Source organism: Thermobia domestica, chromosome 9, assembly GCF_964235325.1.
Source record: "Thermobia domestica chromosome 9, izTheDome1.hap1.1, whole genome shotgun sequence".
Classification (NCBI taxonomy): domain Eukaryota; kingdom Metazoa; phylum Arthropoda; class Insecta; order Zygentoma; family Lepismatidae; genus Thermobia; species Thermobia domestica.
Window position 1 is genome coordinate 181,668,483 of NC_137462.1, and position 17,814 is coordinate 181,686,296.

Genomic DNA, 17,814 nt, shown 5'->3' on the forward strand with positions numbered 1-17,814 from the left:
TACCCATTGTAAAACGCATAGTAAGTGTGTGACATTTTAGATAGCTAAAAAGAAGGAAGAGAAGGTAAAAATAAATAAAGAATATTTGCTTACATCTTGAAGATTCTGTATAGTGTGTCCTAAATCTTCAGCTGTATTATTGAAAAATGTCAGCATGGATGTTCGTATGAATTCTGGACAATTCTTTGTAAGAGACCTAGAAGAAAGATGAACATTTTACTTTTATTTTTCTCTTCTATATTGTTGAACTTAAAATAATAAATATTGTTGAAAGTTTAAAGCATATAATTTATTTGCAATATGCTAACAGTCCCTATCCACCAAACAATTAATATATAGAGTTCCATCACTTTCAGTCCACCAATGTGAAGATCAAGCTATGTTGTTTAGGACAACTAGATTCCATTTCTTTGGATTAGATTTAATATATAGCTATCATAAATTACAATTATTCTGAGTTTTAAATGTAATTTCATGGAAATTATCCGCATTCGTTGAGAACACGAACTGTGATAAGATAAAAGTATGTTTCTAAGCACTTGCTTTAACTCGTTCTGCAGTGCAGCACAGAATCAAATATCAGTCACTACGAAAGTCAATACAATTCAATGAATTTTCTTTCGACATAAAATGACAAAATGTTCAAGTTGTTCTTTTCGAAGTTTTTTTTTTAAAAGAAAACTATAGTTTTAAGTGTAAATTTATGAGTTGTTGTTTGACCTAAATGTATTAAAGATACAAATTAAAGTCTTAAAGATACTTTTGGGTGTTATGATCCATGGAGGTACATAAGTGACAAAGTCTTATCATTGGAGCATCGTCTCCCATTTCGCGTGTTTGGTGTTAGATACCAAAGTTCGCCACTTCTGAATTTAAGTGTTCAGTTGTCTCACGATACTGGCTTAATGTCGAAAATCTGTTCGAAAACGAACTTGCAAAGTAAATAAACAAAAACAAAATATTAGGACGAGAGAAAGTGAATGAGACCTCTTCTCGTCTTCTCTTCCTTTATCTCTATTTTAGCTGAGTGATGCTCGGATTGCACAACTCACACAATATGGGCTATTATGTATAATCGAGTTTAATACCGAAACCAAAGGCACGTGCATTAGCCATTTGGCTGGATATTAGAATTTTATTCTTTATATTTTTTGAACACTGTGATCAACTTAGATGGACCATTTATTAAGGTCTATAAATTTATCCATTGTCGACTAATCATAAGTATACACTTTCAAGAAAATTAATAAATTTTCTGTCATCCTGTCCGTTTCCTCGGAAAGCTTCCTTATCAAGCTTGGCCTAAGACGTTAAATCGTATTTCTCAAGAAAGCGTCGATCTCATGAAAATTCAATCCAGAATCGCATATATCAAAAAGAATATAACACCATTCTACTAATGTAAATCTTTAATGGAAAAAATAATCGGTTCAAAACCTTTAAGAAAAAAATGTGCAGAACGTCAGCTTCTGTTACATATCACTTTAGTCAGTACATCAATCTTACTATTAACAATAAATAAATAAATAAAAAGGCATGTCTCACCTCTCCATATTTATTTTACAGTTTTCCTTATATTTCAAACCATATCGAGGCTCTTTCTCAGAAGAATAGAACAGAATAAGATGTAAAATATGTTACAAAGATATAAATAATAATAAAATTCCATTTTAGAATACTAACTGGGTTTGTTAAAACCTACTTACACAGCCCTCTGCCTGGTAACAGATTTTCTATCAAGTATTGTGTTTATTGACTGTAACATCATCATATGTTACTGCGTATAACACGAAGAAATGCATATAGTAAACACTTGACTTCAGCATAGAAGCAGTATCAGTGGCAGTAGGCTATCGCTGTAAATACGATTTTAATCAGTGGTGCCATTTATGTCATCCTACAACCAATTCTATGATCAATATAGTAAGTTGACTTGGTATTAATATTATTACTATCAAGTATTATTTATTTGAGTGAAACTAATAATTGTGATTAGGATTAAGTCATACAGGATCTTTATATTTATATCTTGTACATTGATTTTCGAAAATAACACTAGAGAATAATAGTTACTATTTTTTGTAAGTACTGAATCTAGAGGTAAAGAGGTACTTAGCAACCGGTTCCGGAACATGAGAAATTTTAACGGCTGGTTCGGGCTGGTTCAATGATACCACTAGTTTTAACAAACTCATATGTCATAAGATATTTTTTTCTATTTTATGTCTGTTTTCTTTCTTATAACCTGAACATAACTCTACCGTTATCCTATGGAAGAATCGATACAGCTTCAAATATAAATATTATAGATTGACTGATTGATTGTTACATATTTAATGGGAACGTTAGCAGCGAAACTATTCGTCCCCGTCTCGTTGAACTATAAAGAAAAACTTTCGAATATCATATGAAGCGGAAAATACATGAAAGCTTTGAGTGTCTGTGAGAGCTCTAGCGCATAGTTAATAATACTAGTCTCAGTTGATTACTCTACCATTTCTTCTTTTTTATATTGGATATATAATCAATGTAATAAATGTTAAAATGGTTATATTCTGTAATATCAGAATAGTCTTTCATTACGCTATCATTGGAAATATAACCAACGTACGAAAAGTTGCAATAGTTATATTTCAGAAGAGTAATATATATCAAACTACATATTGTCGATACGCACAAGTATATGGTAACTTTAATATACTAGGGCATACTTAAAATACTAATAGATTCAAGAATATCTTGTCATTATTTTTTGAAGTGCAATAAATTTAAGGACTTACTATGAAGTGAAATACAAGAAACTTATCTATAGTGTAGACATTTACCTTGCATCTATTCCTTTAACTAAAACTTGTAGACATCTCACAGTAATGCGTACGTCACTGCCGAATGCAGCAAGGCGAGAACGCAGGAGATTTGCAAGCTTGCAAAATAAGCTGAAAGAGACAAAAATATTTTCTTAAAGGTTTAAATATTTAAATATTTAAATATTTAAAATATTTTATTAATATATTACTTAATGATTACAATAAATATAATTCACTGTCCAATGAAACAATTAGAAGTATAGCATGTTCTTTAAACACAAAATATACGAATTTTAATATGAAATCTTTAAGTTTTACGTCCCACGTTATGCCGGCTAGGCTAAAGGAGACAGTGGTGATGAGAAGTGAATGAAATAGTGGAATGAAGAAAGTGAGAGGAAAACGGGAGAACCCCGAAAAAACCCACGCACACGGTGTTTGTCCACCGCAAGGCTAATTTGGCGCGAGCTGGGATCAAACCGAGGACCCCGAACGCTCTACCACTGAGCCACCGCGGCCCCCGTGAATTTTAATAGTGGATTCTACGCTTCAAGAAGTTAGCAGAATTCCTGGTTTCTTTTCGGTTGACATGATAGCTGTTAGTCACGAAAAAGAGATTAGAAAATTAGTTTGTGTAGGTAGTTAATTATCACTGTACGATAACATCTGATCAAAGAAAGATTTATACTAGCCTTAAGTTTGCTACTAGGACGAATATTGAACATGGGTTTTCAGCTTACTGTGTCGGTTCGTTAACTATTACAATTTGTTCTCATCTTCCGAACCAGCTATACGCATTTATTGTTGAGAGCGGGCAATATTCGATCTTAACAATATCTAATCTTAATATCTGTGAAATCACATTGAAGTGGAAAAAGTTAAAATAAAGGGCGGACCGAACAAGAGTAGTGTTAATACACAAGTACAACCTGGATGCCCGGGTTTCATGCTCATCTCAGCCACACATTTTCACTTATTAGAAATGCAATGTATTTTTAATTACAGTAAATATTAGGTATTGGGCAAACAGATTATCCACATTCGTAAAGTGTATAGACGGGTCTTTCATTCTATCATAATTTATTATGATAATGTTTACGATGATATTGACTCCTAACAACAAATTGATTAACAATATGTCAATATCATAAGTCTAATATCCATTGCAAGTCCAATCTCTTATCAATAAATAAGGCATAAAGATATAAAGTAAATTTAATTAAGTAATAAATTAATAATATAACGACTCAAAACACTAATAAATAGTATAAATTCAGTTAAGCAAAACGCTGTAAGTAACTTCTATTTTAAATACAGTCAAGATTTATTAAGGAAAACTCACCTTGCAACCATTTCTTTCTCTTTGAGTGATGCTGCGCCAACGTTGTTTGTGGCTGTTGCAACAGCAATGAAATAGTTTCTGTGCGTGCTAAAATATTTCTCCATTAAAGGCAAAACAACCTAAAAATGCATATATTAATTATTTTTCTTGCTAACTCTTATAAATTGTAAGTATTAAATTAAACAAAACTACACTAATTCTTAGATCATTATGGTAGCGTTACAGATTTATATAAAATGTCCTCTGATTTTATCTCAGCGTTATGAGAAACATTATTATAGTATTTTTAAAATCAAAGTTGTAAAAAAGCAAGTTATAGTAATCTCTCCTATGTAGTAAAGTTCTTCAAGGCAGTATAAATGTTGCTTTACAAAAAAATTAATAATATTAAAAGCTTTTTAAAGAAAAATATTTTAAAAATACGAGTTTACAACGATCATTAGGAAATTAATTTATTCTATCCAAATGGAAATTAAAGAAAATATGATAGGCTTGCCATTCGTCTCGGAAATTCCGGGACCGTCACGAAATCGAGATCTGCGTTCCGGCATCCCGAAAATATTTCTCGGGACGCTTAAATGTCCCGGATTTCGGCGAAGAAGAAAGGAAGGCAATATTATAATTTGCTTTTTTCACAGAATTAGGTATATAATTATTCTCTTCAGTTTCTGAGTGTGGTAATTCAAAAGTTAAAAAAAAAAAAAAATTGAATACATAAAACTTGGATTTAATTAAGTTCAAGATTTAAATACTTTGACATTGAACGAAGCATTCGTTTTATTGGGCCAGGGACGAAAGGTTTTACTGCTCAATCTTATTGTTATCTTTAGTACTCTGTTTCAATCTGCATCTTGCTTCTGAAATATTTTAATCAACAATCCTTGATTGATATTATTGGTAATTTTCCGCCATTCAAGAAGAAAAGTATATTGTTTTAATTAATAAAAATGAACAGACAACAATGGGAAAAAGTTTGAGCATTTTTTTTAAAACATAGAAGCTTATGAGATGGGGAAAAACAGACTCTGAAAATCACGAAACATAACAGATCCTGAGAGATTAAAAAAAGAAAACAATTTTGCTTACCAGGGTGGAGGGGGTAAATCATTTGCTTACGTTTCCTTAACTAGGGAGAATAAGGTCCACTAAAATGACTAAAAAAGTTAATTACGTAATACTTGAACACTCTATCTAATAGAAGAAAGTAAATTAGTATATAACACTTCTTTTTATTTTAAGCATTTCAGAGATATTCGTGATTTAGTAGCGTCCCGGATTTTCACTTTTGAAATATGGTAACCCTAAAATATGATCATATATCAGACATTGATGTGTGACACAGACACTATTTTATTCAAAAGTTCAATAATTGTGTGAAGATAATCTTTGTATAGAAATAGATTACAACAGTGCATGTGCAAAAGTGGAGCCAAATTATTTTCCTTATAGCTCAACAAAAGTGATTTAGTCGCTGGACGAAATAGAATTATAGCTTAAAATACCATAATAAACCGTCACGTATGTAGCTAAATTAGGAAGACAATAGAAGTGATTCATTCACGATCAACTGCTGTAAAAAGAAGTCATTAAAGGGCTGTGTTAGTTTATAACTTGCTGCAGTTTCAGCTCCTGAGATTACTATCAAGCTATATCTGTATACAGGTATGATATTTATCGATAATCAACTTCTAACCTACACCTAAACTTCTCTATTCAAATATGTCTAATTTATGCACTTGTTTAGTAATCACACTTCTCAGTTATCAGTAATTTTGCTATAGCCTGGAAAGCACACAATGTGTTATATGTTTTATGTAAACAGATTTTAGAATTAGAAGAAACCTGTTACGTAAATTGTATTGTATTCTTTATCGTACATTATTTATAGTTTATCTGGTTTATATACCATCTTCTTATATTCTATTGCATCTTAGTTTACTACTATATATTCCAAGTCTTTCTTCATCCACATCCTTATATTTCTGTCTATGTCTTCGTAATAAAGTTTTTCATTCACTCTAGAACACTTTCTGTTTTTTCCTTTCTTTTCTTTTTACATATAACGTTCTCTCAACCTTTATTTTTGTTACCTTCCACTAATGGATGCAGACCTAATTTTTCTCTGTTATTTCTTTTCCACTTTCTATACTCCTTCAAATTAACGCCGTCTCTAATATCTGAATCTTTCTCTTCTCAACTTTTCCGTTACTCATATTTTACTTCTATAGTATATAGGTCTGAACAGCTACTGTAACACTGATAATTGTGCAATAAGCCGAAGATTACAATCGTACCGGAGTCGCTACAGTTCGATTTGTGGTGTGAAATTAGTGTAGATAATGTATTCATCCAAGCTAGCGAGAACAGTTGTAATACTGTCTCCGCAGAGGTATATTTGACCATCCTTTATACAGATTCGATATATTACTGTGATTTTCACGTCTTTGATGAAAAAGAACTTGAAGAGACGTAGATCCACCTCACATTAGGATATACAGTGTGATGAAACATGATTTTACTGCAAGTGGAACGACATTTTACTAGATATATCGAGAAACCAATGCAAAGATGTGACAATTGCCGCAACTTTTGAGAAATTATTTCTTACCTATCTATCGTGTAATGCGTGTGCAGTGTGTATACGTCCGCTCATTAAAGAAGTTATATTACCGAAGCTTTCGCCTGCTGTCAATTGATATGAAATATTGTTCGATGTGTCAAACTAAAATAGTCACATGTAGTAAATATATCGATGTTGTAAAGTGAATTATTATATATGGTCAGCTACAAAAGTCTTTTCCCTATCTTATAAATTTTTCAGACGTTAATGTAATTTTATTCCTCAAGTAATATACATGTTTATGTTTATTTTCAATAAAATGATACTGTGTAAGAAAAAGCCGAAGTTATTATGTTCTATTGACGACTTCAAAAGTTACCACGAAATGTATTGTTTCAAATAGAAAATAACTATTAGTGACTATACGTCTCACTCTCATTATATAAGATTCTTATTATTTATCCATGTAAATGTGTAGCAAAATGTAACATGCTTTATTAGTGAATCAGAAAAGTGTTAAACAATAATATTTTTACCTTAGAAAAGAATTTGATGTCTCTAGAGGTAGTCTTAAAACTGTTTCTTCGGCTGAAGGTGCTGGATGGTTTCAGAAGTTTCATGTTAACAGTTGCTGTATCTAAATACTGAATAAGTTTTTCCAACAGGCTGTATGCAAATCTTAATTCTGGTGGAGATGCTGTTGTAGTCTGTTCAGCTTCTGCTCCTCCACGGCTTGGCCTGTGCAAACAGGTAATTAAAGTTTTAAGAAAGTCGATGTAAAATGTTACGTAATTATAGAAGAGATAAATATTGTATTGAATTTCTTATAAGTGCTGCATTGAGAAGCTTCTTTCTTTTACGAATTTCGCTCTTCTTTACAATCTATTTTTCATTTGGCATTTGTTCATTAAACTATTAGAAGTAGATTACTTTCTACTTTATATTCTAAATCTTCAATTTAAAATCTCATATTCAATGTGTTTTACTTTTTTTTTTCTTTTGCCTTGCAACCTAACTTTTAATAATGATTTTTCAAGAGAAAAATAACAAGTTCTTTCTTTTTTGCATTATACTCTGTTCTTCAAGTAAAAAAGAAAGAAAACGTTCTTCAAGTAAAAAAAAAGAAGATGTTTTTTAATTGGTTCTACCTCTCATTCTTCTTGAACTTATTTACTAATTTTTCAAAAACTATTTTAAATGTTAATAAGTACATGGCTGAAGGACTAAAAATAATCTCAACTATTTTAGTTACATTTCCATGAAAATACATAAAGTAGGTGAGATCAATATAATTAAGTAAACATAACAAAATAAGTTAGAATTTAACGAAATTTTGACGCATTAACTAGTGTATTACCTGTGCAGTTTGTATCCTTGATATTGCAAATACTTTAGTAGTTCCTGAGATCTCTCTCTGTCTTTCTTCTTTTCTTTATCTGTCAGCAAATCATAAGGAACTAATTGTGGATGAACAGGGCCACCTACAATGCAAGAATGAATACACATAAATCTTCTCTTCTCATACGTGCTTCCTCGAACTCCGATTCTTATTTACGGCTAGCATATATTACCCACTTCGCTGGGTTGAAATAAATAATTTAAATGCACGTCTTTGTATCTCATGTATTTTATTGCCATTAATTTTTCATAGTTTATTGCAGCAAGCATGTTCACACAGTTTTTGTTAATGTTTGGGAACGTTATGATGTAGTAACAATCTTTTCTCTTAGTTGTAAATTAAGTGTGATTCGTGTTCTAATAATGCAGACATAACTAATTTTTTCCGTAATTCAATTAGTGTCACTGTTCATCTCGGCGACTGCAAGAACTATAGATTCAACACTAATATCGGTCATTTTTGACCATTTATATATATACATATATATTTCCCCCCTCTCCCATGTTGCGGGTCAGGGCATCGGAAGTATCACCGTTCATCTCAGTAACCCCCAAAAATGTGGATTCAGCATTAATATCGGTCATTTTCGATCATTTTTAAATATCCCTTCCTCCCCTCCCCAAGTGGCGGGGCTGATTTTGGATTTAAACCGGATCGGAAATGTCACTGTTCATCTGAATGCTCCCGAAAACTGTGGATTACACACTATAATATTGGTCATTTTCGATCATTATTATATGTAGCTCCCCTCCTCCGTATTGCGGCACACGGCATCAGAATTTTACTGTTAATCTCAGCTACTCCTAAAAGTTTGGATTCGACACTAATATTAGTCATTTTCGATAATTTTTATATTTTATTCCCCTTCCCTACGTTGTACCCTGCCCGCCTCCAACTATCGAGGCTCAACTTGGATTGAAACAGCATCAGAAGTGTCACTGTTTCTCTCATCTACCCCAAAAACTATGGATTCAACACTTATATCGGTCATTTTTGATCATTTTAAAACTTCTCTGCCCTTCCCCTAGGTTGCATCGTCAAAGTGAATAGCCTAAAGTAATCTCTGCCTCTAAACTCATGTATGTTGAAAATTTGATTGAGATCGGTTAGGTAGTTCAAGAGTGATGAAGTCATAAAGGAAGTCATTTTTATTTTATTTTTTTCATATATATATATATTCCCCTTCCCCCCTAAGTTAGCTCGTCAAAGTGAAACGATAAAAAACACCCAAGGCCCGACCCTCATATATATTGAAAATTTGATCGAGATTGGTTGGGTGATTCAAAAGTTATTAGATTTTATTAGTTTTTTATTTATTCGTCCCCCTCCCCTAGGATCTACCGTTAAAGTGAAATTACAAAAATGTTTCCAGATCCGAACCTCATGTATCTTGAAAATTTGATTGAGATCGGTCGGATAGTTCAAGAGGTATTAAGTTACAAAAATAGTCATCTGAATAGTCTTATATAAATTGATTTTTATGTATCTCCCCTTCCTTCTCCTCCCCTACGTTGTTCCATCAAATTTAAAAATCATAAAAACTATCGCAGGTCTGAACCTCATCTATGTTGAAAATTTGATCAAGATCGGTCTAGTGGTTCAGAAGTTATTAAGTTTTATCAATTTTTTATTCCCCCTCCCCTCCCCCAGTCCTCAGTTCTACCATCAAAGTGAATACCTTAAAACCAGCCCAGCTTCGAACCTCATCCATGTTACAAATTTGATCGAAATCGGTTGGCCGATTCAGGAGATTTAGTCACAAATATAGTGATTTTCAATTTTATATATATATAAATTGGGCCTCACGTTAAATTACAGAATCGTTGAGGAAAAGAGATAGTCAATTTTTACCATACAAACAAACTGAATGATACTCTTTTTGACTAGCAGCGCACAAATTTGCAAAATAGATTTTTTTTAAAAAAAAGATGACTATATTCCAGTAAAAGAATAGTATCATAAGAACTCAATTGCAGTTACAACATTCTTATAATTAGAAATAATTAATAATGTAACGAAAACAAGAGAAAAAGGTCTTTCTGAGCATAATTTTTCACCGTCATCGCCACATTGAAACGCTGTACACAGTACTCACTACACTGCACTGTAACTTTTGGAATAAAGGGTAATTGTGTGTATGTACTTTCAGCTCCCTTCCTCAAGGGCTTTGCTTCGCTTTCTTCAGCTTCAACACTACCCACTTAGTCATGATAGCTGTGCAGTTATGCTAGTATAACTCGTAAATAATGTAAAATAACTTACAGAATGTGAATCTTCAAGGATCTCCCCAAAAGCCTATGTTTATAGTTGTTACATAAATGTATATAGGCTATATATGACCCGCTATTGATAATATTTGATTTTTATTTTGAAATGAAACAATTTGTGAACAATTACAATCAGATCGTATGTTATACAATTTACAATTTGAATTGTATGCATCGTAGAAAAAGGCTTTATAAATTCAAAAGTATTTTAATGTATGAACATCAGAAGCAACTTTGCTTCTATACAATTACACCTAAAAAGAATTTGAATATACAAGTTACACTAAAAATGCAGAAAATTGGCATAGAAATATTTTACATTTTTACCAGCTTCATTATTTTATGGTTATGAATTTCACTACTTCCGTTATTAACTAATATCAAATGCTACTATTATTGAGCAACCACTATGCTTTAAAAAAAATTGACAAATTTGACATGTTAATAGTAGTTCATGAAAATATAATCAATAATATTCCAGAAAATAATTAATAAGAAAAAACAGTAACTTTACTGGTAAGGTAGTATGAAAGCAACATTTGGTGCAAAATGTACATACAAGGAATGTGTTCTATGAAATTCCATAATGAGAAAGAACAAAATTAATAGACACGTTAGCATAGAAAAAATGGGTATATATATGGGTATGGGTATATCTATCTATCTATCTACCTATCTATCTATCTATCTATCTATCTATATATATCTATATCTATATCTATATCTATATCTATATATATATATATATATATATATATATATATATATATATATATTAGGGTGGAGCGAAATTTTTTTTTTCGAAATTCGAATTTGGATAGGGGGCAAAAGTTGCATCATATCATAGTACTTTACCACAGAAAATTTCAATTTTCTAAAATAATTTTTAGCCGGGGCGCAAGGGGCTTTAAATTTGAGATTTTGCAAATCAATTTCCGTTTACTATGTAACTATTTAGCAAATCTTCCTTGAAAGTAGACTGTAATTTGTATTGTGGATAGAGGGCAAAAGATGCATCCTTTGTCAATAGATAACAACATGAATTTTTAATTATCTAAAATTATTTTTAGCCGGGGTGCAATGGTCCTGAAACTTGGAAATCATAAGACGAAAAGTGATCAACTATAAGCATTTTGCGAGTTTGTCATAAAGAAGCTTTTTGCTATTTAATAAGTCTTCTGATATCCTACAATGAACTTTTGGCAGTATTGTTAATAGTACAGCTGTTTGGTTGGTGGTGACAGTGACGTAACTAAAGGGGGAAACGGGGCCTGTGCCTCGGGCGCCGAATTGGGGGGCTGGCGCAAAACGGTAAATATTTATTTTCACTATAAGGAAAGGAAGGGAGTTTTAGCAAACTAAATATAATAAAAAATACCTCAGAAACTTAAGAGGACAACAACGACTCATCAACCTTAGGATCATATCCATAGAGCATAAGTTAGCTTCAAAGCTATTTTTTGGGGACATTGTAAAAACCTTTGCATCCAAAAGAGCCCGCAAGTTTAAATTTTAGTTCCAGCTTTTTGTGTTCTCATTTAATTTACATCGATTTAGGATATTTGTAAAATGTCCGAGTATACTCGAGACAACAGATTGATTGTTTGTCATAATTAAATATTATATTCAAAAGCATAAGACTGTTGATTCATTCTACACATATGCACATTCCAATATAATTTGAAAAATATTGCGATTTGCAGTTATTTCGTTAAGACTGTAAGAATGTGTCAAGCATGCTACTCTCAGATTATTTGTCAATCAGTTACATACTAGTTTAGTGTTTTATCTTATACTAAAAATTAAAGTATGTACTACAATTTTGAAATCAAGCCTTACCACTTGAAGAAAGAATGTAATAGAGAATTACTGTCTGATGCCAATATCAGGTATAGTTGGAGAGCGTTTTGGTTTGGTTGGTCGGGGCGCTTAAGCGAGTTCTTGCACTGGGCGACAACTAACCTAGTTGTGTTGCTGGGTGGTGAGTAAAAAATTATATTCGGTATTATTGATATTACTTGGACAAAGAAATTCACGAAAAGAGAAGTAAGGAAAGCCAAAAAACGATCTTACGGTAAAGCTTTCAACCAAAGAGTATTATACTTTACTAGTTACATTATCGAATCTTCAGACTACTTGTCATCTTCGGAAACAAGATAGGGAGGCAATAAAGAATACGCTGAAGCTAGAGGAGATCCTACGCGTCCTTGGCGTGAGAGACTGAGGTTCGATTCCCGGCGGGAGCACGTGGTTCGGATTCCACGTTAATCAGTAGGTCCCGTCTCATATAGCTTCGCTGCTGAAAGGGACGCTAACCTTAAAATCAACTCAACTCAAACCTCTTGTTAAATACGGAGCAAAACATTTGTTCTTGACCATAAAACTTTGGCGATGTTTGCAAGAACCATACAAAACTCCAGTCAATAAAGTAATTTCCAGAAATGCATTCTATGCGAATCCTTAAAACATCCTCATTGCCATGATTGGTGTCGACATAGCAGCTACACGAATCCTTGCTGCTGATAAAATATTCCAATCCAGAAAGCAGTGTAAACCTTCTGAAATTCGTTCCTTCGAAGTGCCAGTATTAATCTCCGAGGCTAGTAATTACACAGAAATGATAAATTGGAATGAATGTAACATAACAGAACCGCCAATACTGACTCATGTGACAGATGAAAAATTGCAAGAGATTCTTTCGTCAGAAAATACACGTGTTGATATCCCTGAGTTCAAATGTCATAAGCAAGTAGTGGTAAGATTAGTGAAAATAATTAGTGAAACTTCTTTCAGTATGTGGGGCACGAGAGAGCGATTTCTTTATTCGTTCCAAAATTGATTCGAAAAAAGACATGCCTACTTTTGATACAAAGTCGCTGTATTTTGCAGGAAGACGTGAACGAAACTTATGAAACATTCAATCTAATGTTGGCGGGTGGGTGGGATTGAACTCGACGGCAGCCACCTCTTAGCGGTGAATTCTGGGTTGATGTAGCCTGTAACATAGAATATCAACTTCGGTAGCTTTAGAAATACATCTCGTCGCGACAACGAATCTTAACACCCTCAAATTACAGTCTACTTCAAGCGAAGAACTGTCTAATAATTACACAAATACACAACAAGCATGTATTTGTTTACAAAATCTATGAAACAAAGCCTATTGAGCCCCGGCTAAAAATATTTTAGAAAATTTCAATTTTACATGGTAGATTTTCCATGGGTATGATGCAACTTTTGCCCCATATCCAAATTCGAATTTAGATTTTTTTAAATGGCCTATTTTCACTCCACCCTAATATATATATATATATATATATATATATATATATATATATATATATATGTGTGTGTGTGTGTGTGTGTGTGGTACTTCATTTGTTGGTAACTTCAGTTCTGACTGGATCTGAATGAAATTTGGTGGGAGATAGAATATGAAATAGATATACACTACCCATCCATTAACATGTATAAAACGATTAAGCCAAACTACCATGTGCTTTGATTATCTTTTAATATTGAATATCCATCTAGAGAACACTTACCGCAAGCCGATAATTCTTCCTTCTTCTTCTTAGCCCAGATATCATGTGCATTTTCAGCTAATCTCTCAGCCATATTTTGCATCTCTCTGCTGAGAGTTAAGTTGGTCATATCAACTGGACGTGGATGATAATTGAATGCATTAGATGACTCGCCTTGCTGTAGTGAGAGAGAGAAGTAATTAAATGTCATTAGAAGAAAATATTTTATGTAACAATTTTACACTTGCTTCTAATAGCAGAAATTGTTGTCCACTGTAATCGCCCAACTTGACAAGATACTCTTTCAACAACGCAAATAGTTTATCTTTAATGTTTAACATAATCAATTAACAGCAAATATTCATTATATCACCTATTAAAACACCTGGAATTAATAGAGCTATACATACCATGCTTGATTTTGATGATCTTCTTCCAGAATATTGAGTATTCGAAGAAATGTCAACTTCTGTGTGTTCGATGTTCCAACCAATGGCCAGCAAGGCTCGAAGAGACTCTCTAACTGGATCTTTGTAACGTTCTCTCTCCTATAGTAGATAAAGAAAACTAATGTAATTAAAGACAAATACTCAAGTAAAATGTCAATTCGTAATATTTTGTAAACACCACAGATAAAAATGAAGTTGATCAACTGTAAATTGACAGTAAATACTATTCATATTAATATTTGAAAAAGATCTATTTTAGCTGTTCATTATTTTTATATATTGTAGTTGTTACATCCATTAACAATATTTCCCTTAATTTTATAATATAAATGTTTATTACAGTCCCATATTTATTTTATTTATAAAAATCAAAATAATCATAATTTTGCTTGTTTCAATACCCACATTGAATAACATTCAAACTACACTCGACTCTTGTCAACTTACGTATTCATTCAGCATGCTGTATGGTTTTAAACGAGGATGAGTCTTATTGGAATCTGACCATTGATCGCCGTACGTCCATCCATATTCCAGTTTTCTACTAGCCCATGCATCGTGGTAATGCTCTGAGAACTTCTGGACTAAGGTGCTAAGATCGTTGTTCAGAGTTACGCTAGAAAAATAGTATTAATTGTAAATTATTATTTTCCGCAAAATTAAAATGAGATTTGAATTTTAATAAGTATAAGGATATATACGACCTCTTTAAACAAAATATTCAGTGAAAGATTCTTAGACTTAAAATTTAGTATAATTCAACAGCAATGTGATGTAAATTGTCACTTTTTGAAAAATAGACTTACTAGTACATCTGTCGATTAACTAATATGGTGGATCGAAAAAATTCGAAATGTTTTTTTTTTTTTTTTTAAGTTCTAATACCGCGGAGAAGTTGCGAATTGGAGAGACAAAAAATGATTTAAAAAAATCAATTTATATCTTCCTGTGTCGCATGTGCTCTAAAGTTTGCCGAAATTTGGAAAAATTCACATTTTTATGGTAATTTTATGATTTTAAAATTAGCCTCTTCCCGAATGTAATAACTCAAATTCTGATGTATTAGAAACCACAGAAAATAATATTTAAATATTATTTAAATCTACCAACATCTTACGGTCGCGCATTACCTTCAAAGTTAACGAAAGTTTGAAACAAAACTTACAAATAAAGGTAGCTCAGGTCAAAGAAAAGAAATACTAACAACTTACCTCTTGTTTTTTGTGTTGATTTTCTTCGTTGAACATAAGTTTAAATACTTAGAAACAAATTATTTTAGACCATTAGTAACATTTATAAACAGAGTTTTATTGACAAAACTAAGTTTTTGTGTGAAAAGTCTTAGTTTTGTCTAGAAAAAAATGTTTATAAATGTTACTAATGGTCTAAAATAATTTGTTCTTAAAGCACACGAACTTGTATTCAATAAAGAAAACAGAAAAATGTAAGTTGTTAGTATTTCTTTTAATTAAGCTGAGATCTACCTTTATTTGTAAATTTGTTTTCAAAATTTCTTTAATTTTAAAGGCAATGCGTGACCGGAAGATGTTGATGGATTTAAATAATATTTAAATATTATTTTTTGTAGTTTTAATACATAAAAATTTGGGCTATTACATTCGGGAAGAGGCTAATTTCAAAATATTAAATATTATTGTAGAAATGTTCCAAATCGTCCAAATTTCGGCAAATTTTAGAGCATATGCGCGACAGGAAGATATAAACCGATTTTATTTCCTTTTTTACTCCTTTTTAGTCTCCCCAATTCGCAACTTTTCCTTGGTATTAGGACTTGAAGAAACATTTTGAATTTTTTCGGCCTACCTATTGACTAATAGATACTGACATCTTCCATTTAATAAGGATATATTATATAATAACAAAAAGGTAGAATTAATATTCGTAGTATTTTCCTTATTTGTAAATTTTAGAGTAAACACTATTCTTCTAATGTAAGTATATATTACTTAAGGTACGTACATGGATGTGTCTATTGGTTGTGGGTCGTATGGACCATCTGGGTCAGAGGCATGTTTGCCATACAAGTCATCTTCAAGATTTTTAGACAATGAATAATCTGGAGGCAGAGCACATCCAATAGCTGTCAAACAAGGCAGAGCCTTTCCAAACAACTCTGGATCGTAATCCTAAGGGGCAAAGAATCACATTAATTCTTTGATCATATAAGCAGATAGTGATAATTTGAGATTTAATGTTTATATAGAGATGATATAGTAGGATTGAGTCTGTTGGCTTATTTGTTTAACATTTAACATTCCTCTCCAGAAACAAAGCTATAGAAAATATGGACCTATAGTTTAACGTGAAATCTGAATATATGTGAAGTAATCAATAATAACTTAAAGTGAAAAATGGATAATAGTACATTTGAAGACCTTTCATCCTTTTTCATATTTACATACTATATTTACATTCAAATAAATTTATTCAATTAGATTAAATGTTATTTGTTGCATTTAAGGTAGTAATACAACAGTTAAAATAAGTAGGCGAAATAATAATAATATAAAAAAAAAAAACACTAAGACGATTAACTTACCATTTTGGATAGAGAATCGAATATATTGCTAAACAGCATCATCGTCAGTCGCTTTTCCTCTTCACTGGCTATTCCATAACTTCCTTGACCTGTTGTTGATCCATAATATTTAGCGCATCTGTCATAGTGTAGCGTTAGGAGCTGCACGAGAAAGGGAAAAATAGTTAAGAAACTGTTATTGGATCATATAAAATAAGTTGAAATAATCAGTAGTGGTTTCAATAAATTTAATACAAGTAATGGTTCTAAAATTATTTTGAATAAAGATGAATAAAATTTGCAAGAAAATGGACACTAACTAATCTTGAATATTATTAGAATATTCTCTCTTTTTATGTTCTATATATTAATTGAATATGTTTTTAAAGCGTCGAAGGTTTACATACCCTAAGAGCTACAGTCGTATATTCAGACAACTTAGACACATCAACTGTCAACTTTCTTAGAAGCTTCAATAACATGCTAGGTTGCATCTGGCTGCAAGAAAATAACAAATTAATTCATTATGCTAAATATAAATAAGATGTTATGTAAACAGATGTAATATCAAAAAATAGTTAGAACAGAAACGACCATTTAGGAAAACCTAGGTGCAGATGGGAGGACAATATTAAGATTGATCTCGCAGAAATAGGGATATAAAGTAGAAACTGGATCCAGAGGAGAAAAAATTCAATACAACAGAGCAACCCAATACTCGTATTATTTTAACTACAAACTTTTTTTCCATTGTTATTGTTGAAATGTCTGGAAAAGTTTGAGTGGATTAGACAAATAATGTATATATTTTCTCTGCACCTGCATCAACTACTTACCAGTGTTATATGTTTCTTGAATTCGTTCATTTTATAGAACCGAAATAATGAAAAATGTTCATTTTCGTTACTGGAAACATGTAAGAAAATG

The 17,814-nt window shown here is 31.8% G+C and overlaps 1 protein-coding gene across 7 annotated transcripts in view; it reads right to left on the reverse strand.

Annotated features, from left to right (window-relative positions):
• Window positions 1–17,814, reverse strand: part of RyR (Ryanodine receptor) — a 395,937-nt gene that overhangs the window by 82,589 nt on the left and 295,534 nt on the right. For all 7 annotated transcript variants that reach the window (XM_081725586.1, XM_081725584.1, XM_081725582.1 and 4 more), the window contains exons 54-64: window positions 17,295–17,385; window positions 16,909–17,049; window positions 16,329–16,495; window positions 14,796–14,964; window positions 14,310–14,447; window positions 13,921–14,077; window positions 8,067–8,190; window positions 7,246–7,447; window positions 4,150–4,268; window positions 2,826–2,936; window positions 94–196 (exon numbers count right to left, since the gene is read on the reverse strand). In XM_081725586.1, coding sequence (XP_081581712.1) covers window positions 94–196; window positions 2,826–2,936; window positions 4,150–4,268; window positions 7,246–7,447; window positions 8,067–8,190; window positions 13,921–14,077; window positions 14,310–14,447; window positions 14,796–14,964; window positions 16,329–16,495; window positions 16,909–17,049; window positions 17,295–17,385 — 1,522 coding nt within the window. The remainder of the gene's footprint in view (window positions 1–93; window positions 197–2,825; window positions 2,937–4,149; window positions 4,269–7,245; window positions 7,448–8,066; window positions 8,191–13,920; window positions 14,078–14,309; window positions 14,448–14,795; window positions 14,965–16,328; window positions 16,496–16,908; window positions 17,050–17,294; window positions 17,386–17,814) is intronic.